Source organism: Struthio camelus, chromosome 6, assembly GCF_040807025.1.
Source record: "Struthio camelus isolate bStrCam1 chromosome 6, bStrCam1.hap1, whole genome shotgun sequence".
NCBI classification, from domain to species: domain Eukaryota; kingdom Metazoa; phylum Chordata; class Aves; order Struthioniformes; family Struthionidae; genus Struthio; species Struthio camelus.
Window position 1 is genome coordinate 17,870,027 of NC_090947.1, and position 25,286 is coordinate 17,895,312.

The window sequence follows — 25,286 nt, forward strand, 5'->3', positions numbered from 1 at the left end:
AGAATAATGTGGCTGCTTTAATGAACAACTTGCAGTTATATGAGGTAGATTTGTTGTTCCCTCCTCATTTTTTATGTCCTCTAATTCCAAACTCAGAATTTTATAATTCTTCAACTTAAAAAAAAAAATATATATATATCAAAACCAGCCTCTGTCTCCCCTTTATCCTTACCCAGGTCTTGTAATAGTCTTTTGTATGATAAAGAAACTAGATGCAGTGGTTTCTAATGTCATGTTTAACTTCGGAAGTAGTTCAGTAAAATGTTTTAGTTATTGTTAGTAATATTACTAAAAAAACCAGCGTCACTGATAAAACAGGATTTAGCTTCTCTTATGCCTGAAGTATAGCAGTGTTTGAACTTCAGTACTAGCGTATAGCTGTTTGCATCAAATTAAATATCTGATCACGTTGCCAGTTGTTAAGACTCTTATGCTAACAAATTACAATAGCTTCCTACCAGTTGTCTCTGTATTTCTGCTGCCCAGCTAATATGCAGTTCACGAAACGACATGAAGATCTTTGATGTTTATCAAAGAGTGAGCCTTGAGGACATGTCAGACTAATCACGTTCTTCTCTCTAGTCCCTTTCAGATGCTCTAATTTCACTCCAGATGGTCTATCCTCGAAGAAATCTCTCAGCTGACCAGTGGAGAAATGCACAACTACTGAGCCTCATCAGTGCACCTAGTACAATGCTTAATCCTGCACAGTCTGACACAGTATGGCCTTTTAATTTGGATTATACAATAAAGTTAAGCAAGGTTTTCTGTAAAACAATGTAGAAAAACAATGTTTTGTTTTCTATTTGGTTACCTTTACCTGGCTTTTAATCAGAGAAATAAATAGCTTAGTTGGGAGAGCTGGGGACGTTTGTGTAGGGGAAAAACTTCCATTGCATTAGCTCATGGCATCATTTTCCTTTTTTGATAATCAAAAGGTGAAGGGAAGCAACTTTTACAGTGTAGAAGGAAGGAGTCCTGTATAGTATCTCAGGTGTTTGCGGTCTAACAGACTGAAAATCAGAACTGATACTTTCTTTAAAATGTATTACTGTTTGCATTTGCAAACAGCAGTGATATAGGTGGGCATCTTTCTGAAAAAATGGAACATCTTTCTGGAAAAATGAAAGCATTAACAGCTGTCAGCTTGTGTGATTAGTCTCTGAAAATTAAGTTTTTTCTGAAAGTATTAACTTTGTAACACTGTACATTAAAAACATTTTATTCTTAAACATACTTAAATACAGCACTAAACACTTGTCAAAAATTGTTTACTCTTTTGTTCACAGTATTGGAGGATATGGAAGCTCATTTAATGTTCAAACTCTTAGTTTCCAAATGGATGAAACAATGCCTTATTAGCAGACAGTAGCAGTCCTCCATGAGTCATCAGCATGTAAAAGCTTATTTGTCGCTTTTTGTAAGAACTACTTCTCATGAAATGCATTGTCTTTGCATAATTAGTTTGCTACAAATTACTGTTTTTTACACAGATGCCATGTGAATACCTCTCTCTGGATGCAATGGAAAAATGGATCATTTGTGAGTAAAATCTCTTGAAATAGCTCATGGCTGTACTTTTTTTTTCTTTTAAAAGACAGTTTGCTTTTATATGTACTGTACAAAAGCTGTTTTTTTTCAGACAGTTTCTAGAGAACTTGATTGACTCTCGTTTTGTATGTATCGTGCTTTTACATGCAATGAAGTTAGAATTTGACATATGTTGGAATTTGAGTTTGTCATCAATTTCTTTCAGCCTTTGACTAAATATGGGGGTTTTAGTAATTCTGGTGAAAATAGCTGAGCAGTGTAAGTATTAAGTTATTCGTACTACGAAAACACTGGTCACTCCTCTAATAGAATGCATATTGCAGGGTATTTTTGTGTGTATAAAACTACATGTTACCAGTTAAGGTTTATCAGTGAAGTAACTGAAGGATTTAAGAGAAAATGCATAATAATCTCACTGTTCCTTGTTGTCTTTGTGCATCTATTTTGTGACACAAATTGATGTGAACTTCTGAAGTTGGGTTTATTTTGTGCCATGGAATCCTGAATAGTGATGCTACAGCTTTGAACCTTTGGAAACTTGCACTTCAAAGTAGCTCCTGCTTGGCTCTGTTTCGAGATGAAGTATTCCATATTCACAAAGCTGCAGAAGATTTGTTTGTAAATATACGAGGGTGAGTTTTTGTTGTCTTTTTCTACTTCTAGAGCATCTGTTAAAATATTAACAGTCTTTACGAACTGTTTTGAAAAATGTTGCTTCTATTTCACTTAAGCTCTTCTTATGGACATTCCATACACAAGTGTTTTTGTTTGGTCTCCTGACTGTTTCTTTTAAGCATAAATTCCAGGAGCCCAATTTTATACATTTTATATATTGTACTTTTTTTTAATCTCAGTTCTCGAAAAGTCTGGTGAATCAGTCTCTAAAATGGAAAAAGTTAATTTTAGTGATCTGCACTCACAACTCTTAATTTAGAGCACAGAAGTCATGTCATTGATGCAGTTTTCTTAGAAAAGTTATAACTGTTGGCCACTGTTTCTGCAATAGATCATGTGAAAACTCAGCCAGAAAGAAAGTTCAGATCTCTACCTGTGAAGAGCAGGAGCACTTCAGTACAAGAGAATTCTTGGTTTGGATATGCAGTGTGAGCGTTTAGTTCTGATCAGGGAAAGAAGTCTTGTCTGTGAATGTCTTGCTAGGTCCCGCTTGCTATGGAATTGCAGTTCATCTGAAGTTCCAGCTCGTGTTAAATTTTATTACTGGTACTTGTTAACATATTGGATTGTTTTTACTTGCAGCTATAACAAACGTATTAATGACATTAGAGAGTGCAAAGAAGCTGCTGTATCACATGCGTAAGTATCTTACAAAATTCTCTAGACAGGTTTTAGTGTTGTTTTTATTCTCAAATACAATTACAAAGAATGTACAAAATAGATTTGTTAAATTATGAATTAGTTGTGCGTTTTCACGTGGGACCATATACAGATTAATCAGTATATAGCTATTTTTCTTTCTGCTTTCCTGTAGAGAAATTTATGCTTTGCTTTTGCTTTTACAAAGCAGTAATAAAATCTCAAAATTAAAATACTTATGCATTGAGATCTTCCTAATGAAAAACAGAGTTTTGAATACCATTTACAGACCCTGGTAGAGTTTTTAGAGATATTTCTTTAAATATTTATATAAATATTTAAGTGCTTGGAGATATTTATTTAAATAAACAAACTGTGTGGAAAAAGAAGGGATTATGGCTGGGGTGTTTTTCTCTGTTTTTCCTGCAGCAGTAGTAAGGAAGCATATCCACAATTGCCTTTAACTTTTCTATTTAACAGAAGTCTAACTTTTTTAATTAACAGTATAAATATCCTTTTTAATCTCATTGTTATCTACAGCTTAGTTCTTGAGAGACACTTTGAGAACTGGAAAGGTTATTTAAAAATTCAAGGTATTTTTGAATTCTTTCATAAGAAATTAAATACTTGGAAAAAAAACTTCCTATTATGTCTCTGGCAAGCGTCTAATGCAAGATAGCAAGTCGATGAAGCTTGATAGATAAAACTGAGGAAATGTGCATTTCTTTTATAAAGCTATCAGCTGTTAAGTGGAAGGTGCCACCGCGTTCTTTATTTGGATACCAGCTTCTTTGGTTTGTCTCGATTGTACTTTTAAATATGAATTTAATTAACAGTATGTCTTTATTGATTTAAATTCCCAAGTTTTAGGTTATTTTTCAAATTTTCAGGAAGGAAGCATTTAATTTGCATATTCCCCAATGTTTCTTGTTTTAGGGGAGTTTTTTAGGGTTGTTTTGGGTGGAGAGGTAATGTTTTGGGTTTTTTTGTTTAGTTTTTATCTTATTATTTAATACGAATGCAAATTAAGTGGAAACATTTTTAGTGGAGTCAAATGCAAATCATAGATAAGGCAGAAGACTTGATTTTTAAATTTAACCTTGCTTAAGAAGTATACAGCATTGGTGATGAAGATGCTAATTTTAATTGGATTCTGTCCTTAAAAATACAAACCTCTTGGGGTTAGTATGCTATGAGCTGCATACATCTGTGCTTAAATTATTTTTAAGAAAATGAAATGTTCCATGGTTAGCACAGCGTACGATGTTCCAGTTTGTTCTTTTGATGCAGTGGTTCAATGCATAGAGAGAGACGCAAGTTTTTACGTTCTGCGCTCAAAGAACTGGCAACTGTCCTGTCTGATCAGCCAGGCCTGTTGGGACCCAAGGTAATTATAGTAGTTATTTTTTGCATGTTTGTGATCTTACAATTTGTTCCTTAGTGATTGTACGACATTTAGGGGGGGGAAACAAACCCTACTCTGAGAGAAAATCTACTTAGATTTTTAAGATTCTTTATTTTAGAAACTGGTTGCCTCTTGGTGTGCACTAGGTGTCCTACTGCCATATATAAATATATATGTCTGTGTGTGTAGGTGTATATGTGTATGTATTTTATATATATTTTTTATATATATATGTGTGTGTGTGTGTGTATATATGTAAGCTCTTGAACAACTTTTCTTTTTCAGGCACTATTTGTATTTATGGCATTATCCTTTGCTCGTGATGAAATTATTTGGCTTCTTCGTCATGCAGATAATATGCCGAAGAAGAGTGCAGATGACTTCATAGATAAGTACGTTAACAACTTTTAATGTGATACCATAAATATTTGAGAACTTCACAGAGAGACTTTATCTAAATGCAAGGGAATCTAAACAGGAAAAGATAGCTAGATGAAAGAATTGGGACAGATCAGAGAACCTTTTCCTGGGAAACCTAATCTTCCCATCAAAACAGAAAACTAGAAGTATTGCATTAGAAACTAAAGCCCGTCAGTGAAAATTCTTTTTCTGCGGAAAGGTTACGCTTTTCATCAGAACGGAAAAGTTTCTTAAAGTAAATGAATGTGTTTTCCTTTGGGAAAGGAAGGCGGGGGGAAAAAAAAAAGCTTTATCATACATCTTCAGAGTTATTGATTTGCATTGAACAAATCAACAGTGTGGGGGGAAAAGAAACTGGCAAACAACTTGATTGGTAGATTTTGTTTTGTTTTTTAGAAAGATTGTCTTTTAAATCAAATGAAGCTTGTCTTATAATCAACGTGAGTGTCTCCATAAACATAGTATTTTGCATATTCCATACTTGTAACCTTTTTGTTTTCTTTTTGTCTAGGCACATAGCTGAGTTAATATTCTACATGGAGGAGCTCAGAGCACACGTGAGAAAATATGGACCAGTGATGCAGAGGTACTATGTGCAGTATCTCTCCGGCTTTGATGCAGTGGTCTTAAACGAACTTGTTCAGGTATGGCATGGCTGTGGTTTTGGGTTCTCAACAGCAAGTTTTAGAAAGGCCTTTTTGTTCAAAATGTCTTTATGAAATGCATCCTGGTTTGTGGATTTTGACGAACGTCATGAAATAAGGCAAACTAACTGTTTAATACCGGAATTTAGAGCTGTGCCTTTGGTTGTTCTGTGAACACTTAAATGGTACTAAGCAACGTAATGTTTACAGACAATTACATTACTTTTCTTCTCAAGGGACAAACTGTAATGTATTTTAACATCAGGCTGTAGTGATTGGCAAGAATTTATTGATGGTTTTCTCTTGTTCTTGACTGTTCTTGACTAATAAGATTCTTTTATGTCGGTTGCTGCTTTGAAATCTTTGCACGAGTGAGAAAGCACCAGTGCTCTCTAAAGGATGCTCTTAATGTTGTCTTATGATGTTACTTTGCTGACATAATGGAGAAAATGAGGCCAGTGTCATTTTACAAACCTTGCCGAAGGAAATGAAAAGATGAACTGGGATCCTGTGGCACCCTTTTTAAATACGCTATGTGAACTGATGTTTTCCACAATTCAGCATCAACCTTAATATGTGTTTAAGAATTAATGTAAGTGTCTGAGATAAATACTGCATTATGTCATCAACATTGAAAAGCATCAGAAACAATTATGAGAACTAACAGAATCATTGGGAGTTCTGCGTTCCTGTTCACCCCTATAAAGAAACGGACAGCTGAGGTGATTTATCTTGCTTAAGCCTAAATACCAAGTCAGGTAGTTGGAGGTGTCATCGGAGGCTGTCTCACTGTGGTCTTCTTTATTACTATTCTTCTCGCTGGAAGTGAATTCAAATTGGGGATCTTTTGAGCTTCATAGTGTGCATGAAAGATCTAGTATCAAAATTGGCCCTGCTTTGAGCTGCGAGTGGAACCAGATGACCTGCTGAGGTCCGTTCCAACCTAAACTGAGCTGAGGGTAGTTTATCTGCAGAGGATAAAGACAGCATGCTTGCAGTTAGAGTTGTTTGCTGGCATGGAGAGAATTGGCAAGGAGTTTCAAGAAGAGCTCGGATATAAAATAGAGGTCTCGCTCAAGTTAGTTGCAGACTTGACAAACTTAAACAGGGTTTCGGGAAGGCCTTCTGTTGTAGTGAGTGAGGGAAGACGTCTTGTCTTCTGTGTTAGGAAATATGGGATCTGGAAATGATGAACTCTCGCAAGAAAAGGAGAAGTTAAAGAGAGGTAGAAGGAACATTACCAAATTAAACAGATCTTTCACCCCAAGTCATTGAAAACACTATGGAGTGTGGATCTGTAGGAATACAAAGGTGCCGGAGAAGAGGATGATGCTCGTTCTTTAATGGAAGACCGCCTTCTCTTGTTCCCTGTAGGTTGTCATCTAGAGCGGGTGGGATTTCTGCAACTCTATAGGGAGTAACAACTATAGCTGAGTAGAAGATGGTTTCCAAAGTAAAGGCGGTAGATGTGGTTTGAATTTCTGAAATAAATTCTCTGGACTGGTTTAATTTGGTTTGAATAAATCCAAGTAAACAAGTATGGCCATCAAGGGAATACTGCAGAAACTGTTTTTCATAACTAGGCTGACAAAGAAATGAAAATGTTTCTGAACTCTCTTGATTTTATTCTCTGGTGACCACAAGATGGAGCCAAAATGTTGTGTACCTGTTAGTTACTCATGCTGTTGACAATTTTATATTGTATTTTAGGTTTTTGGTTTTTGCAAGAATTAAATCACACTTTAAGCAATATATCAATTACCAAAAGCTGGAACTTATCTCCTAGTGTTTATTTAAATTGGTATTTAAACGGTTTAGTTTTATTTCATTATTATTTGAACTACTAAATGTGACTGAATCTTTAGGTTTACTTTTCACATCAAAATAATTGTATTTGGGTTTCTTGTCCTTATAGCTCTATATACCTATATGTTAACTGATATGTTAGAGTGACAGAATGAAATACTTTTGAGTTTTGTCATTGATTCCTGAGAGATGAATTCCTAGATTTAGTGAATGACTTCTGTGCCACTTGTATAGCATTCAGATGTTTTATGTTTACAAAGAATAATCCCTAGGATCAAACTAAAATGAGAGAAAGATATTAACAGTGACTTCAATCTAATTCATTCATAGCAATTATCAAACACAAGACTAGACAGAGATGATTGATAATGTGGATCCTTTCTTTTTTCTGGGATCTTTCTTATTGTAAAAAATGTCAGTCATCTCGAATTATATGAAACTTCTATTTTGTAGTGTTAAATAGAAATATGATCATAGCAGTTGCTGGAACTAGTTATTTATGAACTGTTGCATTCTGTAGGGTTTGAAAACTTGATAGCCCATCTTTCAGATGGTGTGTGTCATTCAAAGCAAGCTTAGTTCGTGAGGTCTTATATGTTGAAATCTGTTGATATAGGGTTCTTAGGGAAGGAAGGCCTTAATCTAGGGTGATGCTGATGTGTTTAATGGTCTGTATTGTAGCCTGCCATGGCTAAATTTTCCATGCAGGTAAGTCAGATGCTTGCAGAGGTTAGAACAAAGTTTGTCGCATATATAAAGGCCTAAAGCCTGCAAGTGTGGGAGTATGTTTACGGACAGTTTTTTCTGCTTTGAGCCTCTGTCAGTTTGGAAGCAGGCTTTTCCAGGTGTCTGTCGTCAGGTAATGAATTAAAAACATAAAATTATTGTTAAATAGTACTACTTAAAATATTCCGGTGATCCAGTTATATGCTGTAAATTATATGAAAGACATTTCAGAGTATAGTTGATAAATTGAGCTTGGGTATAGGCGTTCTTTCATTAAATCAGATTTGGGAGGTAAATAGTAACAACGTTTATTTTAGAATCTTTCAGTGTGCCCAGAAGATGAATCGATCATCATGTCCTCTTTTGTAAACACCATGACTTCACTAAGTGTGAAGCAAGGTAAGTCTTTTCAAATGAACTTGAGGAAACTGTAACCGAATGACAGACTCCTCTGCGAAACTTTGTCATTTTTTGTTTTATGCAATCACTAGTAGTATGTAACTTGGATAAACTGAAGTTGTTCCCTCAGTTGCTTTGTGGACTCTGTTTCTTACTCTGTGTCTCTTTTCCAGTTAAGTTCACGTTTCTCATGGTTTACCTCATTTGCTGTAGTACTTCAGTGTGCCCTTTGGAAAGGCAAATTACTCTAAAAGGAATCCTGTCAGGAAAAAGTACTTTGTTATGTGCAAGCAAAGCATACAACTTTGTTCTAAGCAATGAACCTTAGACAGCTATGCCTAAATAATGTATATCGAGCAGAAGTGAAAACTGCTCTGAGTAAAATAGTCGTGCATGTTTTTTGTCATGGTTCTGATATAACTTAAGGAGACAACTTAGAGAACAAAAACTCAGTAAAAAAGTAGCAAGGAGGTGGCAGGAAAGTGGAGTACTGGAAGAACAGGAGGAACACTTACGCTGTTCATCTGTAAGAAGCTTAGTGAACATGTGCAATGGCTTGGGAGCCTATTGAGGTTACACTGAAGTGCATGGCAGCAAGCATGGTGAACAGCGTTTTTGTTCTTGCATTTAATAGTTGAGATTTGTCTAGCTAACAGACACCTATTAAGTATTGTAATAAAAGAAACAAAAGCACATTCTATTGCATTTTAATTCTTATTCCAAATTAATCACTGTCCATTTCCAGAGAGGAAGCCATTTGTCTATACAGGTAGTCATTTATTCAGATAATTTCTTAAAAGGTCTTAAATGTTTTTGCTCACATTTATGAGGCTCAAAGTAGTGATCTAAGTCTGTACAGAGAGAGCTTTTGCAGAAGGCTATTTCAGACGAAATCCTACATTTTAATTTAGAAAGTGCATAGGTCTCTTCATCTAGAAGGCATACAGATATTTTCATCTAGCTATTCTAATTTCTGTTAATGTGGTTGTGCTGCAATGATATTTTTAGGTAGCAGTGTGAAGTTCAATAACCAAGTAATTCTTCAGTACTCTTTTTTCCCAATAACTGATTTAGTATGTCTGAATGCTTGTAGTCATTTTTCTAAAGATTTGATATTCTGTATTTTTTCCTAATGCAGTTGAAGATGGAGAGGTATTTGACTTCAGAGGAATGAGATTAGATTGGTTTAGATTGCAGGTAAGACTTTCTATGCATGGCACTTTTGATTTTAATACGCATTTTGGTTTCAAGTTAGTAGTAAACTGCTACTTTTCTAGGTTACTCTCACATTGCAAATGGATGGCAGGATATCTAAGGATAACTTGCTCTTCAGCTTTTAAAATCTAGCTGTTCTTAAGCAGATAATTTGCCACGTGTTAATGTAATACTTTTTGCAAATAATTCTTGTAACGGTTCGGAAATAGAGCGTATGGAGCGCAAGCAATTTGTTGGCATCTTTGTACTCTGTAGAGTATGATACAGCCTACTCGGTCAAGGGAAGGTAGAAACTTTTTAGTATTTTAGGTAGTGATGACAACCTTCAAAATGTCTAGCAGTTTTGATAGCCTGATTGAAGATACTGTCTTGTTCAGTGAATTTACTACTGTGCGTTATTTTTTATATATATAATTGTATATTATCTTGAGTTGACTTTATAAAGGGGGGGAGTACTGTTTAGACTGTAAACCCATTATCTCAAGATTAGATGTTATTCTTTATATTTTATTATTGCTAGATCATTTTCAAAATTTGCTCTTTTCTTGCTTACCAAAGCTTGATTATTAGAAGGAAGAGCTTCCCTTAGGGAGGGAAGGCATCGCTAAACTTAATACCACAAGTGTGCAATTTGTTTGGGTTTTTTTGTCAATGATTTTGTCCTACAACTTTTCTGTGTGTTAGTATCATGCTTGAATGACTTTTGGAAATGTCATTGAAAGGCAGTTTGCTTTTCTTAAGTTATAGTGCAAAGATAAGTGGGCTGTGCGCGGTCTTTAAAAGCATAGATGTTCTGTGCTTAGCTTACTCAGCATTTAAACTGTATAGTGGGCAACAAGTAGTGGAATTTGCAGAAAAGCAACTTGTAGATATGACATTAAATTGTTCTTATGTCTTTCCAGGCCTACACCAGTGTTTCGAAAGCCTCGCTTAGTCTTGCGGACCATAGAGAACTTGGGAAAATGATGAATACAATCATTTTCCACACAAAAATGGTAGATTCTTTGGTGGAGATGCTGGTTGAAACCTCAGATCTTTCTATATTTTGGTAAGTTACTAACCTGACTGTAGAAGCTTTTTGTTGTTCTTTGATTCATCCTTGCAAGTGTAATTTTTAAATACCAAAAGAGTGAGGCAATGTAACTAATTATTCTGCCACGTTTTTGCCTCATTCTTTACAAACATCTGTAGTACCCATACATGCCTTTTCTGTATTTCTAGAATAACTTTTTTCTATTCTCAACTCGTAGTCAGGTACAGTGTCTGCATCTTTGAAAGGATAGATAAACCTCTGCCAATTTACATTCCTCATGATAAGTACTCTAGATTGTTATGGCTGACTTTAACCTCTCTTCTAATAAGCAAAGTAGTTTAAGCTGTTTTTAGAAACTTGCTTTTAATAATTAAAGTGTGACACTTTAAAAATTATGTCTTTACATAAGAAGTTATTTCAAAAGAGTTGCTGTGCTGGAAAGTTGTACTTAATACAAATTAACTTTTATTTAGGGCTTATCTAATTTTAATAGATTTCAAAATGTGGTTATGAGCAGAGATTCCTGACTGAGTGGATTTTTTTGGCCCCACAGATCATTTTTATAAATTAGTGACTTTCTTTTCCACGCTACCTCCACAAGTGAAACCAGTGCACTTCAAATATGTGGATGCGGCCATTAAAAACTGACAAATAATGAAGAGAATGGTTTGCTGATGAAGATCTGAATTGATAGGTGGACTGAAAGCAAAAAAGTCTTACAAAATGATCAAAAGTAGTGTCATCCAAAAACTAAAAATGCAGGATGGTTCTGAATGTCAGATTACAGTGGGAGCATTACATTTAAGCAGATAACAACATTCTTCATTGCATAAATTGAATTTAGTAGTAGGACGTTTATCTTGCAGGGTGCTCTGGTGCAATTGTTGTTTGAATATCAGGTCTGGGAGAAAACTGGAGACTAATGTTGGAAAAAAGGATCATAATATATTGTAGTGCCTTATCTACATAAAGATATAAGGACTATTTCACTTAACAGGAAAAGTTAAGGTCCTGATTTAATCAGAATATTAGTAGCTATTTATGGAGTACCATCTTTATAAAAATCAGACTGAGCAGATCCTAGACTAATTAAGATTTCAAGAACGTAATTCTTCAAACTAATTAATTATTGAAACAATTTCTGAACGCCATCATATAACAGTACGGTTTTAAAATTCAGATTAAACCTTTTTCTAAATGAAGTGTGCTCCTTCAAATATAAATCAATACAGGGAAACCATATAGCTTTTGTCGTGGAGGCGATCAAACTTTGTTATTAGAATGAATGATTTTGACTTGCTAATATATTGATAAATAATTATTGCTTCATTCCGTTGCTGATGGAGACTTTAACCACTTTGCATTCCCACCCTTTGAGAGCAGTTATAATTTAAATCTCCTGGCGTACTTTCATAGCTAGGAATCAAGAATACCAAGAGTTCTGCCATCAAGATGTATATAACTTATTGTTTTAATATAAAGAATTAACTTCTATTCTCCCATTATTGCTATGCGTAACTATCATATCCTGGTGATCATGATTTTTTTTTCCCTTTGGAAACTGTTTTTTCTGGTCATGGTATTACAATGTAGGTATGATATTTCTAAGTGAAAAATCTCAAAGTCAATCCTAGTAAAATATCTTAGTTGAAAGTCTAGTGAAAGACAGTTCAGCAGAGTTTTAATTGTTCAAATGTATCAATTTAAAGCTCTGATTATTCAGAGCTTTAATGTATTTCAGATATGTTAATTACTCAAAGCAATAATTCAGAGCAAATAGTTCTCTTCCAGCTGTTACAATTCCGTTATGTCTATGCAACTTGAGTCCCATGACTGGAATTTAATAATGTGCTAGACAAATACATTGATTAAATAAGAAATGGAATCAGGTTTCTTCTAGTGCAGTTGTAAATGTGTCATGGAGTTCCTGCATTAGAAAAGAAAAATGCCCTTGATTCCCTTCTCTCTTCCTTGACTCTTCTCCAAACAAGAAGAGCTAACTGGCCGTTGCCAGTTGTAAATAATTGATTTTTTGTAGTAGTAGTAGTAAATTCCCTTCCCACTCCCCCAAACTGAGTAATGTTTGCTACCATTAGTTGCTTTGGGGAGATTAAATTCCAGATGTCTTAACTTTTAGAAAAGCAGATTTAAAGGCCTGTGAAAACAGGATCAAGAGGCAGGTTGATTGAAATCTGTCTATGATTGTTTAAGGCTGAAATAATTAAATGTTTGTAGGATCAGTAGACAAATGCATTATGTAAGCAGTAGTTGAAATAAATCGTCTGAAGTCCCAGTGTGAAAATGTTAGTCTTGGAGAAACATAGCTCAGCCCTGCTGTAGAACCTTATTTCTTAGTTTGCAGTGAAGAAGCATGCCTCTGTTCTGAAGGGCACCATTTTATAGTGGCTAGGTTTGACTCTGAAAGTCCAGTCGTTATTCAATTGTCGCGACTGTGTTGAAGAGTTGACAAAGATGGTGGTGGAGTGTTTGGGGGTTTTTTGGTCTGTTTTTTTGCATGAGGAGTTTTTCAGAATATTTTTGTAATGATTACTTGGAAAGTAACAACCGCGAAACACAAGCATTTTCCATCAGAACTAGTTTGATAAAAGTATTGCTGAAGACCTGTCAGTAGAGTTTTAGCTCTACCAAACTGAGGTTCGGCGAGATTCTTCAGGCAGTCATGTAATCAAACTGGGATCATTTGCAGATTCTTCCTTCATGAATTTGAAAAAAAAATTTTTTTAAATTGCAAAACCAGCTAACTGTTCAAACGCCAATGTGGCAAACATCAGAATAAAAATGACTTAATAAATAACATCTGTAAGAAGTGAACACAGAAAATGCACTTTTTCGGAAAAATGATGCACTTTGTATCAGACGTGAGCTATAGTTACAAATCTGAAACTAATAGCATGTTTGATCTGTGTGAAGTAGACTTTATTTCCAGAAGTATTATATATGTACTCCATTTAAATGTCTATTTCTGATCAGTTTTTATAGTCGTGCTTTTGAGAAGATGTTTCAGCAGTGTTTGGAGCTTCCCTCTCAATCAAGATATTCAATTGCATTCCCACTGCTTTGTACTCATTTTATGAGCTGCACCCATGAACTATGCCCAGAAGAGGTAATTTTTAAATATATACTGTCTTAGATCTTTTCAATTGTCATTTAAAGTACAGAGGACTAGTACAGAACAGTGAAAGCAAGTATTATGCCAATCTAAGATTCAAGGGAGAAGAGTGGTAAAAAGGGAAGTAAATCATGTATATAACTTTATAAATCATATGCGATCCTTCTTCCATAGATCTCCAAATTGTTTTCTCAAGTGAGCAAGTATTATTCTTGTTTTAAAGAGAGGTGAAACTAAGGTGCAAAGGTTAGGTGACTTTCTGGGATCAGTTCGTGGGTTACTGGCAGAACTTGAAATGAAGCTTAGCTCTCCTGACCGCTACTGGGGGGCCATTTGCTAATTAATTCTGTTCTGAGGAACAGAGAAATGTACAAAAGCAGGTACTGTGTGTGCGACTTTTATCTTATCACTTATCAAGACTTAGATGCTAGTAAATACCACACACCTGTTCAAATATGTAAGCAAAAATTTCTTTTTTTAAATGACTTACAAGCTCATAGTTAGAAAAAGGAAATAGCAAGTGAAGAATTCTGTATAACTTGTTATAAATGGTGTTTCTTTAGTGAGTTAAAAAACCCTAAATGAAATGCAAGATAATGCAAGCATTCATTTTGCTGCCTCCTTCCCCCCCCACCCCCAAACCTTTGGTAGAATTTGAAATGAAAAAAGGAAAACGCTGCTTAAAGAACTTGACCGTTTGTTGAAGCAAGTAGTTTCATTCTGAGAAAATGCTTTGCGTTTTTATGTTGTAATGAAGTAGATCCTTCAGTACATTCCTTAAATGTCCATTGACTTTGGAATTACTCCAGGGGTTAACTTGGCCAAACTTGTTTAGTGTTCATCTTGATGTGTTTTCATTCTTTTTAACAGCGCTGTTCTGAAAGCAATAAGATGAATAAGATGCTGAAATGTGTATGGTGTGGGTTTTTCTTATTTAAACATTAAATCCTCTTCTGCTATATTCTTCCATATTTGCCTATGTCGTCATTTTGTCTGTCTACTTTGCTCCATAGAGCTGCAAACTTAATTTATATTTGACAACCACTAAAAAATTTCCAGGAAAGCTTCCCTTCAGGACAAAAGATGTCTTTCAGAACCATTATAGTAACAGTAAGGAGTCAGCAGCCAAGGTCCACCATACGCTAGTTACTGTAAATTCAGCTGTAGCAGGCACATTTTGCTACAGCCAACAGAACATGTAGTTCAGTGTATGGATTGCATGATTTGGTAACTATTACCATTTTGGAAAAATAATCTTCACTGCCCTGTGTGTGTAGTGTGTGCCTGTTACAAAGTAAACATTAGCAATGAAAGGAGGATTTCATTGATACAGAAGGCTGTGCAGATTCAGTAACAAAAGAACTGATTCCAGAAAGATGTATGTATCAGTGCTGCGTTATAGACTTACTCACTGATGTAAATAACACTGTGTGTTTTCTCTATAACTTGAGTTGCGTATTCTTTTCCTCTTAGGTTTAATACTAGTGCAAATTAAAGATGAGAAGTAGATTCAGTCCAAACTTAAAGATGGGAATCTACTTCTTGATTTATTTTGCCGGTTTTGCAAAGGTTTTGCAAAGTGTCATAAACATAATACTTTTATGACAATGTACAGTGTCAGTGACTTCAAAGATTTCAGCTTCAAGTTACCTTCCCCTGCAAATCCGCAAGAATGAAAGGAGCTGAAATAAATGATACTAATTAATCTATTATTTGAAGTGGATATAATACAGTAAGTAAATAGAGCATAACTGTTCAGGAGGAGTGCTAGATCTCTAATTCTCATACTTAATTAAAATAGGGTTTTTATCAGAGTGTTGCTTAGAACTAAAGTGCTTTGTCAACAGCAAAAAAATCCCTATTTCAAAGAGAAAGTTTTGCTAGACTTCGTTAAAATCTCCAGGATGACTTCTTTATTTCAAATTTCTAATTTAATTTTTTGGTGGAAATATAATGGTCTTAGACTGACATATAGGATTCCTCCCAGAAAACTTGAAACTCTTCTCATGCCTGTATTCTGTGCATATTTTTAGGAGCGTTCTGTAGTATTGTGTTCTGGTGGAAAAAAAGCTGTGCATATGTAATTACATGTGTGTGATGCTTTAGGTCAGATTGCAACAAAAATGTGAGACGTATTGCTTAACTGCCATATCAGCCTACCTATGCAAACTATATTGAAGCTACTTCTAGTTTGTAAATTTTGCCAAAAATAGGAATTAACTTTCAAGAAATTGATTTCTTATTTTCAGTCATTACCCTCCAGTGGTTACCCCTCAAAGGACAGAACAGGGATTTCCTGCTTTTGCTTACCATCTAGGAAAGACTCTTCTGGTCTTAGTGATAAATGGCCCTAAAGATTAGGCGTGTAGTTCTAGTACCCCAGATATGTGATGTGGTTGACTGTTATCTGCAGTACGGCGTGTGTTGTGTGAACAGCATAGGACTAAGAGGGAACTGAAGAACAGACTTCTCGATTTTTCTCTTTAACAGCGACATCATATTGGAGATCGCAGTCTTTCCTTATGTAACATGTTCTTGGATGAAATGGCTAAGCAAGCGCGAAATCTTATCACAGATATTTGCACAGAGCAATGTACGCTGAGTGATCAGGTGGGTGTTGCTGTTCTCACTTTGGATTAGGCAGAATGCTTTATTCCGCTGATAGTTCTAAGATGGTGATAATCTGCTTTGATTATGGAATCTATTATGCATATTGCTTTAGAGAATAATTCAAAATTCATTAAAAATGCATACTTTTCAAAATCGCAATTGCACTACAATTAATGTGGTTTGCTCAAGAGCTTTTCTCTCAGTGGGGAATATAAAGGAGATTTAAATATGCTGTATAAAATTTACACACTAGTTAAACTTCATGTAGTTTTGTATTGAGTGTTCTAAAACTTTGCATGTGGAATGATACTTCATGCTGCATCTCACATAGTCCAAGTTCATTTTTAAAAAGTCTTATTATTGTGTATGTCTGCTTGTGTGTGTGTGTGTGTATGCTTTTAATTCTCCTTTGAGCTTTCTTAAGGTTGTTCAACTTTCTAAATTTTATGGCTCTATTTTTTTCACCTCTTTTTTCCTATTTTGGGAAGTTTTGTTTTTATAACATTGAAGGTGATTTGAGGAAGACTTTTTTAATTAGAATGTTATAGCTAGTGGTCAAAATGAGAAGAAGGTTTATATGTGTAATGAAGTCTCCACCTGAACCGTAAGCTTACTGTGTATGTATGTCATACCTGCTGCTAAGAAATTGGATTTTAATTTTCTTTGGCGGGGGGGGGGTGTGATGGGGGAATTTCTCTTTCCCTCTACTAGTTGCTGCCAAAACATTGTGCCAAAACCATCAGTCAAGCAGTGAACAAAAAGTCAAAAAAGCAGACTGGAAAGAAAGGAGAACCAGAAAGGGAGAAACCAGGAGTAGAAAGCATGAGAAAGAACAGATTGGTTGTGACGAAGTAAGCCTCTCCTGCTCCTTTCCCTTCAAATCCCCAGTAAAAATTCATGTTTTACATGTTGAATGCTTGTTGTTTGTTTTATTTGAGTAAGTTTTATTGCCTGTAAATATGATAACTTTGTAGGCTGCGAGCCTGTGATGCTTGTGTAGAGACGGAAAGCTCTTTATTTAGAGCATTAGGAATGTGTATCTCTTTTAGCTTATCGCTTCAGCTACTTTCCTTCCTGGGTAGGAAGGATCCCCATGCTGTAATTCGGTCTACTTAATTGCTGCGGGAGTCTGAGGAGTGCCTGGCATTTTTGATTGTGCCTTGCTTAACGCTGTTAACTAGAAACAGTACAGGCTGCACTGGATATTCTTGCCACTGAAAGGCTGTTTGCTGCCTCCATCTGCTGAGATGGAGTTGAGGCTCTGTTCCTCCTCCATCCTTAGCGGAAGTTTCCTTCTCAGTGGCTGTAGAAAAGCTGAAAACACCAGCAAACCGATCGAAAACAAAACCCCACCTGAAAGAGATGCAGAGAAAGCTGAATAAATCCAGACTGAGATGTAAGAGAAGATGACAGAGAAAGTAAAAATGGCAAGGTAGAAAGTAATTGTTAGGCAAGCTCATAAGGCAAGATGATGAAGTGATAAAAGTAAGAGAAGGAAGGAAGCTGTGAAAAGGAAACCCTAAATGCTTAATGTTGTGGCTGGGAGGGGCTAAGCACACAGGCCTCTCTTTGCTGCGGTCTCAAAAAGCAAACATCAGAAAGCTGTACTGATTAGAGAAGGTGAAGGAAAAGAACTCATTTGTAGTTTTAGGGTGTGTTTTTTTGTTTTTTTTTTTTCCTTTTAAGGCTTTTAGTGCCAACTAGTAACACAGGTTATTGCCAGGTTGGGTTAAGAAACAAGCCCCTAAGCAGACTGCTTGTTTAGAGGAATATAGGTATTACTGTGTGTAATACAGATCAATATGCAGTTGTAGGCTTCTGTGTTTTTACTGAAATGTTTTTTTTTTTAAAGTAATAAGCTAGGAAAAAACCTCTGAAAGCAAATAAAGGTAATTAAAGGAAGAGTTGGACTCATACCTCCTCTTTAAGCTCCTTCCATCTCCCTCTGTCATGTGCTTTCCACAATAAAAATATCATGTTCTTTAAATATTTGTCATAATTTCTTGCTTACTGTTCTTAAAGCCTGGACAAACTGCACACTGCACTTTCTGAGCTCTGCTTCTCGATCAATTACGTACCAAACATGGTGGTCTGGGAACACACGTTTACCCCAAGAGAATATTTAACGTCTCACCTGGAAATCCGCTTTACCAAGTAAGATATATTGTAAAGAGGGAGGTTTACTCATAAACAAGATAAATCTTTTAGTTTGACATGAAGTATTGTGTACTTCCTACCTAAAACTTCTTCTTAAAGGTGGATTGCGAAGCTCTAAATCAAATTGTGACTGAAATTACAATAAATTAGTTGTGCAGACATACACAGTAGCTAGTTCTTGCTTTAAAACAAAATGTTTCAATATTATTTTTACCTCCTTAACAGCCTGATCCTACATTCCTAGTGCTGTATATCTTGTACGAGTTGGTGATACCTGTTTTTCAGCTCTCTTAGGTTTTAAATACTCTCTTTGCGCGGTTCTATCACAGTGTTAGGCATTGTTTCAAGTGTTTGTAGCTTACTGAAAGGGAAATCTGCAAATCAGAAGTCAAGAACTGGCAAAGCTGACTGAGAAGTTTTTTTTTTATTAATTACCTTTTTAATATAATATTAAAGGTAATTAAATTACCTTATTTTCTTAAAATAAATAGTATTGTCACTTGATATTCATGTCTGTCCTTCCCTTGATCATTCCACCATTGTTTGCAGAAATAGGCAAAAGGCAACTCCTGGAGAGGTTTCCTTATTAAAAGAGCTATTTGTCTTGATTATATTTTATGCCAGGGATTTTAACTGCATAGTCCAAGCAGGCTATAAATAGTTAATGAAATTAACTATTAACTAATGAAATACATGATAGTATGTCACTAAAGCATTCCATTGCTGAAGTAAGACCAAGTGGCATATAATAGTAAATACAACTTCATGACTTTATAATACGTCAGCTGTAATCTTCAGGATTATGAATCTGGAGTGCTGCAGGTCATTTTTGCTTGCCTGTTTTCATTTGGGGGTTTTGGAGGCTTGTAGATTGGCGCTGAAGCCATAGGCAAAAAATAAAGAGTTTTCAAAGACTGCTTTCCTTTTTCTTGCCTCTAGCAAGAGATGAGCCGTGTTAGCCAAACAGGATAAACGTTCAGTCTATAATTATTTTTCTAATATTTAAGTCAAGCTTGTGGTAGAGGCTTCTAAAGGCTTACCTTTAGTTGAAGGTGTTGATTTCCCTGTTTGGGGGTGGGGGGCAGGTACTATTTTCAGCTAATCTATTTTCACGGATGATTAGACTACAGCTTATTATTATGCCACTTTAAATTTTGTAATGTGACCAGTTTTGAACTGAGTTTAAAAAGAAAAGATTACTTCAACAGTAAACTTGTGAAAATAGACTTATTTACTTGTTTCTAAGAAACCACAAAAAAGTTTCATTAAGCTCATGTTCTCCTCCAAAATAATTCAACCTGTTCACCTCGGATGAAGACAACAATCTGCTACTTTCTTACTTTTTTTGTTTTTGCTGCTGTTATCCTGCTATTGAAAAGTACGTACCAGTTAAAGCTTAATTCTGAATGTTTGAGACTGTACTAGGCCTCAAATGAATATTAGAACAAGTATTTGTTTACTAAGGAGAGTTTGTTTGCTTTAAGAACTTTCTGATCCAGCTTGTATGAACGCCTGGTTCCGTAAGGTGCTGAGCAACTCCACGTCCATTCATGTTAAAAGGAAATAGTCTTTGGTGCAGCTGATCTAGCTTGAAAGCTAGCATGAGATATGTGACATCTGTTATTAGAAGCCTGATTTTATTTATGGTGAGAATTTGGACAAATCAAAGCATGTGCTACAATTTGTTCGTTTCCCGAACTAGCCGTAAATTAAATATTCTACATCATGGATTAGTTTATATATGGGGGGAAAAAAGCCTTATGTTTATAATGCTCACTGACCGTTCTTAGTCTCATGAATTTCTTGCTGGAGACAGTGGTCTTTGGCATTTACGACTATTATTAAAACTGCTAGTATAGCATTTTCCTTGATAAGAAAATCCTTGTTGTTTTACACAACAGTTGTTGTTTCCTTGTTGTTTTACACAACAGTTTCACACTTGGAGATTAATGAAGTGCTCAGATAAAAGCTTTGGATATAAAATCGTTTAATAGCTGCATCTTTGTCTCTGTTTAATTTTACTAATAAATGCACGTAACCCTTTTTTGGTTTACAGGTCAATTGTTGGAATGACTATGTATAATCAAGCAACACAAGAAATTGCAAAGCCTTCAGAGCTGTTAACCAGTGTAAGAGCCTATATGACAGTCCTCCAGTCAATAGAAAACTATGTACAGATCGACATTACGCGAGTATTTAACAATGTTCTTCTTCAGCAAACCCAGCATTTAGATAGTCATGGTGAACCAACCATTACCAGTCTCTACACAAATTGGTAAGTAAATATATGTGCATCTGTTACAAGTGTTCTGTATAGATGTGTTTTTTAATTAAGTGTCTGGAATTGGAGAAGTGGAATTACATGTGGTGTAAGTGCTTGAAATTTTCTTAAGTTTCAGACTGCACAAGCTTACTTCTCCCAGTACCTTTAAAAACACTTAAAAGTTTGCCTGTTGTGAATTTCTTCTCTTTGTAGGTGGAAGATGTAGAATAAGATGTAGTCATCAGTTGAACTGTGAAAGTTAGACTTTAATCTCTAGAGTTTGCTGTCCCTTTCATCGCAAGAGAGGATTTCATCTATATAGAGTACTTGTAATCTTTCAGTATGTCTGAACCCGTCCTTTCACCTTAAACTTTTTTCCCCTTTTGATAAGGTATTTGGAAACTTTGCTAAGGCAAGTCAGCAATGGCCACATAGCCTATTTTCCAGCCATGAAGGCGTTTGTGAATTTGCCAACAGAAAATGAATTGACGTTTAATGCTGAGGAATACTCTGACATATCAGGTAAAGTTCATATGATGTTTCTATCGAGTATTTGTGAGGGATAGTTATCATATGCTTGAGTAATTGGAATACCAACAACTCTTAAAGCATTCTGTTAACTTCAATATTGTTTTAAATAATTTTCATTCCTGCTGCCTCCGTGTATTGGCAGATCTAACTTTTCCTGTTCTTGGTAAAAGCATTTGATATATGGAGTACAGTATATCATTCAGTAGTGACTGTTGCTTTAGTTCTAGTATGTTACAAATTTTCACATCTGAAATTCAGTTTAGAGCTAAATATTTTGGCAATTAAAATATTATTGCTAGATGCATGATAGGCATCAAATAACTGAAGAAGGAATGTTTGAAGCAGAACAACTTGTTTCGTTTCTCAGAAATGAGAGCCCTCTCTGAACTTCTGGGACCATATGGCATGAAATTCCTAAGTGAAAGTCTGATGTGGCACATTTCTTCACAAGTTGCTGAGCTTAAGGTAACCTTGGATAGGGTTGGGGAAGGTTTGCTGTGCAGGCTTCCTTTATGGTATTGAATAGCTCTGCTTTTGTATGCCATCTTTATGAAATTACTTACGAAATGCAAATGGAATAAGCTGTGAATTTTACTCTGATTGCTTTGTAGTACATTTGAAAATATATTTGTATCCCATTTTCCTCAATAGCTTAAGGGACAGGACTTTATGCAAACTACGGTTGGTTGCAATGTTAGATCCCTAAGTTAGGAGTCCAGTCCCCCGTTCTCATCAGTCAGAAGAGAAATGCTTTTTAAGACATATAGGATGCTTGAGGAGGGCTTTCCCATGTCCACTGACTCCTAAAACTTAGCATGAATAATCTAAAACATATCTTAGTCTAAGTTCCAGACAGATAAAAGGAGTGACTTTTCTTTATCTCTGTACATTAGTGCTTATTTCTTGCTTTACATGAATGGCAGACTTAATTCAGTTGATTTTGTTTTCCTTGATAGTTTTGCCTATTTTTAAACATATTTTTCACTCTGCTGCAATGTTATCCATTTATAGTAGATATTTGTATTCTGGTAAATAAACCTGATAACTACAGTAACACAAGCAGTCTTCATGAACTTTGACACTTTGCATGCTTTGAGATTGAATGATTAGCCTTTGCTTAGAAAAGTTGCATTGTGATAGACGATACAGTCCTAATGATCCTGCATTAAAGTGCTAGGCCTTGCCTGCTGTTGCCATTTTACTAGATGAAGGCAAGAAATAAGGTTAGTGCCCTTTAAAACAAACAAACAACCCCCCCCCCCCCCCCCCCCCGCACACAACAGAAAGTAATACCAGCATGTCAAGGAAGCTAGTTACATATATATTCACATGGGGGAACGATGGGGGAAGCACTTGGTGCCTGTGTACTTAACTCTTTCTGGGAAGATGTTCTAATACATTGAATAACATACTACTTTTGCAAGGTAGTCATACTATAAAAATGCCACTCATTGGCATATATCTGCTTTTCATATGGCTTACTCTTTTAGTGTCATTTATAAGTTTAATTGCAAGGTATTGCAAGGTCCTGGAGAACAGGAGAGGTGCCTGAGAATTGGAAGAAAGCCATTGTCCCTCCAGCCTTCAAAAAGGGCAAGGAGGAGGAGCCCGGAAACTTACAGGCCTGTCAGCCTCCCCTCCATCCCTGGAAAGGTGATGGAACAGCTCCTCCTGGCAGTCATCTCTAAGCATCTGGAGGACAAGAAGGTGATCAGGAGTAGTCAGCATGGATTCACCAAAGGGAAATCATGCTTGACCAATCTGATAGCCTTCTCTGATGGAATGACTGGCTGGGTAGATGAGGGCAGAGCAGTGGATGTTGTCTACCTGGGCTTCAGCAAGGCTTTGGACACTGTCTCCCATCACATCCTTGTAGGTAAGCTCAGGAAGTGTGGGCTAGATGAGTGGACGGTGAGGTGGCTTGAGAACTGGCTGGATGGCCGAGCTCAGAGGGTTGTGGTGAATGGCGCAGAGTCAAGTTGGAGGCCTGTAGATAGTGGCGTCCCCCAGGGGTCAGTCCTGGGTCCAGTCTTGTTCAATGTATTCATCAATGACCTGGAGGAAGGGACAGAGTGCACCCTCAGCAAGTTTGGGGGGAGTGGCTGACACACCAGAAGGCTGTGCTGCCATTCCGAGGGAGCTGGACAGGCTGGAGAGCTGGGCGGAGAGGAACCTCCTGAAGTTCAACCAAGGCAAGTGCAGGGTCCTGCACCTAGGCAGGAATAATCCCATGCAGCAGTACAGGCTGGGGGCTGACCTGCTGGAAAGTAGCTCTGCCGAGAAGGACCTGGGAGTGCTGGTGGACAACAAGTTAACCATGAGCCAGCAACGTGCCCTTGTGGCCAAGAAGGCCAATGGTCTCCTGGGGTGCATGAGGCAGAGTGTTGCCAGCAGGTGGAGGGAGGTGATCCTGCCCCTCTCCTCAGCCCTGGGGAGGTCTCCCCTGGAGTACTGTGTCCAGTGCTGGGCTCCCCAGGACAAGAGAGACATGGCGCTCCTGGAGAGAGTCCAGCGGAGGGCTACAAAGATGATGAGGGGACTGGAGCACCTCTCCTATGAGGAAAGACTGCGAGAGCTGGGCCTGTTCAGCCTGGAGAAGAGAAGACTGAGAGGCGATCTCATCAGTGTCTAAAACTATCTGAAGGGAGGGTGTCAAGAGGATGGGGCCAGTCTCTTTTCAGTGGGGCCCAGTGACAGGACAAGAGGCAACAGGCACCAACTGAACCACAGGAAGTTCTGTCTGAACATGAGGGAAAACTTCTTGACTGTGAGGGTAACTGGGCACTGGCACAGGTTGCCCAGAGAGGTAGTGGAGTCTTCTTCCCTGGAGATATTCAAAACCCACTTGGACACGATCCTGGGCAATGTGTTCTAGAGGGCCCTGCTTGAGCAGGACCAGATGATCTCCAGAGGTCCCTTCCAGCTTTGGCCATTCTGTGATTTTTACATCTCATCCTCTTGAATGTATTTAACCACTAGTTACATGTCTGTCTACTGCTTTTTTTTTTTTTTAAGTGCACGTCAAATACTTAAAGGAATGTAAAGAATTTTCATTTTATCTTCAATAATAATTTTTTATTATTATTATTTTTAGAATTTCAGGCCTTTAAATTTTTTAAATATATTCCCCCTTGCATTTCCAAGGATTATATTCTCTCAGTAAATCTTCTGAATTTGTGTTGTTGAGTGCCTAGGATGTGTGATGCCCTAAAAAATTTGAAGCCTTTTATTCAACAACACAGCGTAAGGAGAGGGTTCTTACACTTTCCCAGCTCCGAAAAAAGCATGTGTCAACCCTTTCCTGAATAAACAATGTTAAGGTAGATAGGGTAGTTGGGTTTTTTTGTTTTGTTTTTGTTTTTAATGCCCATTCAAGTTTTTGAGCTTTAGGGTGAGGCTAGTAAGGTCTCATACTACTAGTATGAGTAGTAAGGTTTATTTATGTAACTCTTGGCTAGGTATGAAGTGATATCTGTCTAATTCTGGTAAAACAAAATCATCGAATAAAAGTTTTTTGGCTTCTGCTGCCTTTGTCCAGTTCTTGTCAAGTTGTGTCGTACTTTTCAACATGATTGATCTTGTAGCTCCATGTTGTTTTTTTTTTAAAGTAACTTTCAATTATCTCTGAAATCTGTTGTTTTCTGATACACCTAAGGATCAGTCATCTCGTGAACCATGATATAGCTCCACGTGAACATGGCCTCATATTTGGAGGAAAAAAGTAATAAAATGTTCATCTCTTTGGCATAGATGCAGTTGACTTAGCAGAGAGCACGAAGAAACATCTGTGTTTGGGAGAAGGAAGTAATAAGGGGATAGAATGGAGAATTTATTAAGAGTCGGGTTCAGCATGCTTGTTTTACTTTCTCATCCCACAGTGGGACCAGGTGCTGGTTTTATATGTGGAGGTTAAGAATGAGAAGGGAAAAAAGTTTGCTTCATTTAAGTAACTATTTTGAACTATATTCCAGCCTGTCTCTTTTAAAACTTAAACCAGTATGCTAGTTATTTTTGTAAAGTTGAAAGCCTGATTCAGTAAAAATGTGTGGGCTGTTGCCTTCAATCTTTCATTCTGTAGAGCT

At 36.6% G+C, this 25,286-nt stretch overlaps 1 protein-coding gene and 1 long non-coding RNA gene across 6 annotated transcripts in view; one reads left to right on the forward strand and one right to left on the reverse strand.

Moving 5' to 3' along the window:
- The window catches only part of NCKAP1 (NCK associated protein 1), an 80,563-nt gene that overhangs the window by 39,804 nt on the left and 15,473 nt on the right, over nucleotides 1-25,286 (forward strand). For all 5 annotated transcript variants that reach the window (XM_009676329.2, XM_068948366.1, XM_068948367.1 and 2 more), the window contains 17 exons: nucleotides 583-720; nucleotides 1,494-1,542; nucleotides 2,027-2,183; nucleotides 2,809-2,865; nucleotides 4,156-4,252; nucleotides 4,556-4,662; nucleotides 5,202-5,334; nucleotides 8,184-8,265; nucleotides 9,404-9,462; nucleotides 10,383-10,528; nucleotides 13,505-13,637; nucleotides 16,134-16,253; nucleotides 16,965-17,104; nucleotides 18,276-18,407; nucleotides 20,467-20,685; nucleotides 21,065-21,195; nucleotides 21,572-21,669. In XM_009676329.2, coding sequence (XP_009674624.2) covers nucleotides 583-720; nucleotides 1,494-1,542; nucleotides 2,027-2,183; nucleotides 2,809-2,865; nucleotides 4,156-4,252; nucleotides 4,556-4,662; nucleotides 5,202-5,334; nucleotides 8,184-8,265; nucleotides 9,404-9,462; nucleotides 10,383-10,528; nucleotides 13,505-13,637; nucleotides 16,134-16,253; nucleotides 16,965-17,104; nucleotides 18,276-18,407; nucleotides 20,467-20,685; nucleotides 21,065-21,195; nucleotides 21,572-21,669 — 1,998 coding nt within the window. The remainder of the gene's footprint in view (nucleotides 1-582; nucleotides 721-1,493; nucleotides 1,543-2,026; nucleotides 2,184-2,808; nucleotides 2,866-4,155; nucleotides 4,253-4,555; nucleotides 4,663-5,201; nucleotides 5,335-8,183; nucleotides 8,266-9,403; nucleotides 9,463-10,382; nucleotides 10,529-13,504; nucleotides 13,638-16,133; nucleotides 16,254-16,964; nucleotides 17,105-18,275; nucleotides 18,408-20,466; nucleotides 20,686-21,064; nucleotides 21,196-21,571; nucleotides 21,670-25,286) is intronic.
- The window catches only part of LOC138067633 (uncharacterized), a 44,784-nt gene continuing 33,001 nt past the window's right edge, over nucleotides 13,504-25,286 (reverse strand). The window contains exon 3 of the long non-coding RNA XR_011141883.1: nucleotides 13,504-14,520. This is a non-coding gene — a long non-coding RNA (uncharacterized lncRNA). The remainder of the gene's footprint in view (nucleotides 14,521-25,286) is intronic.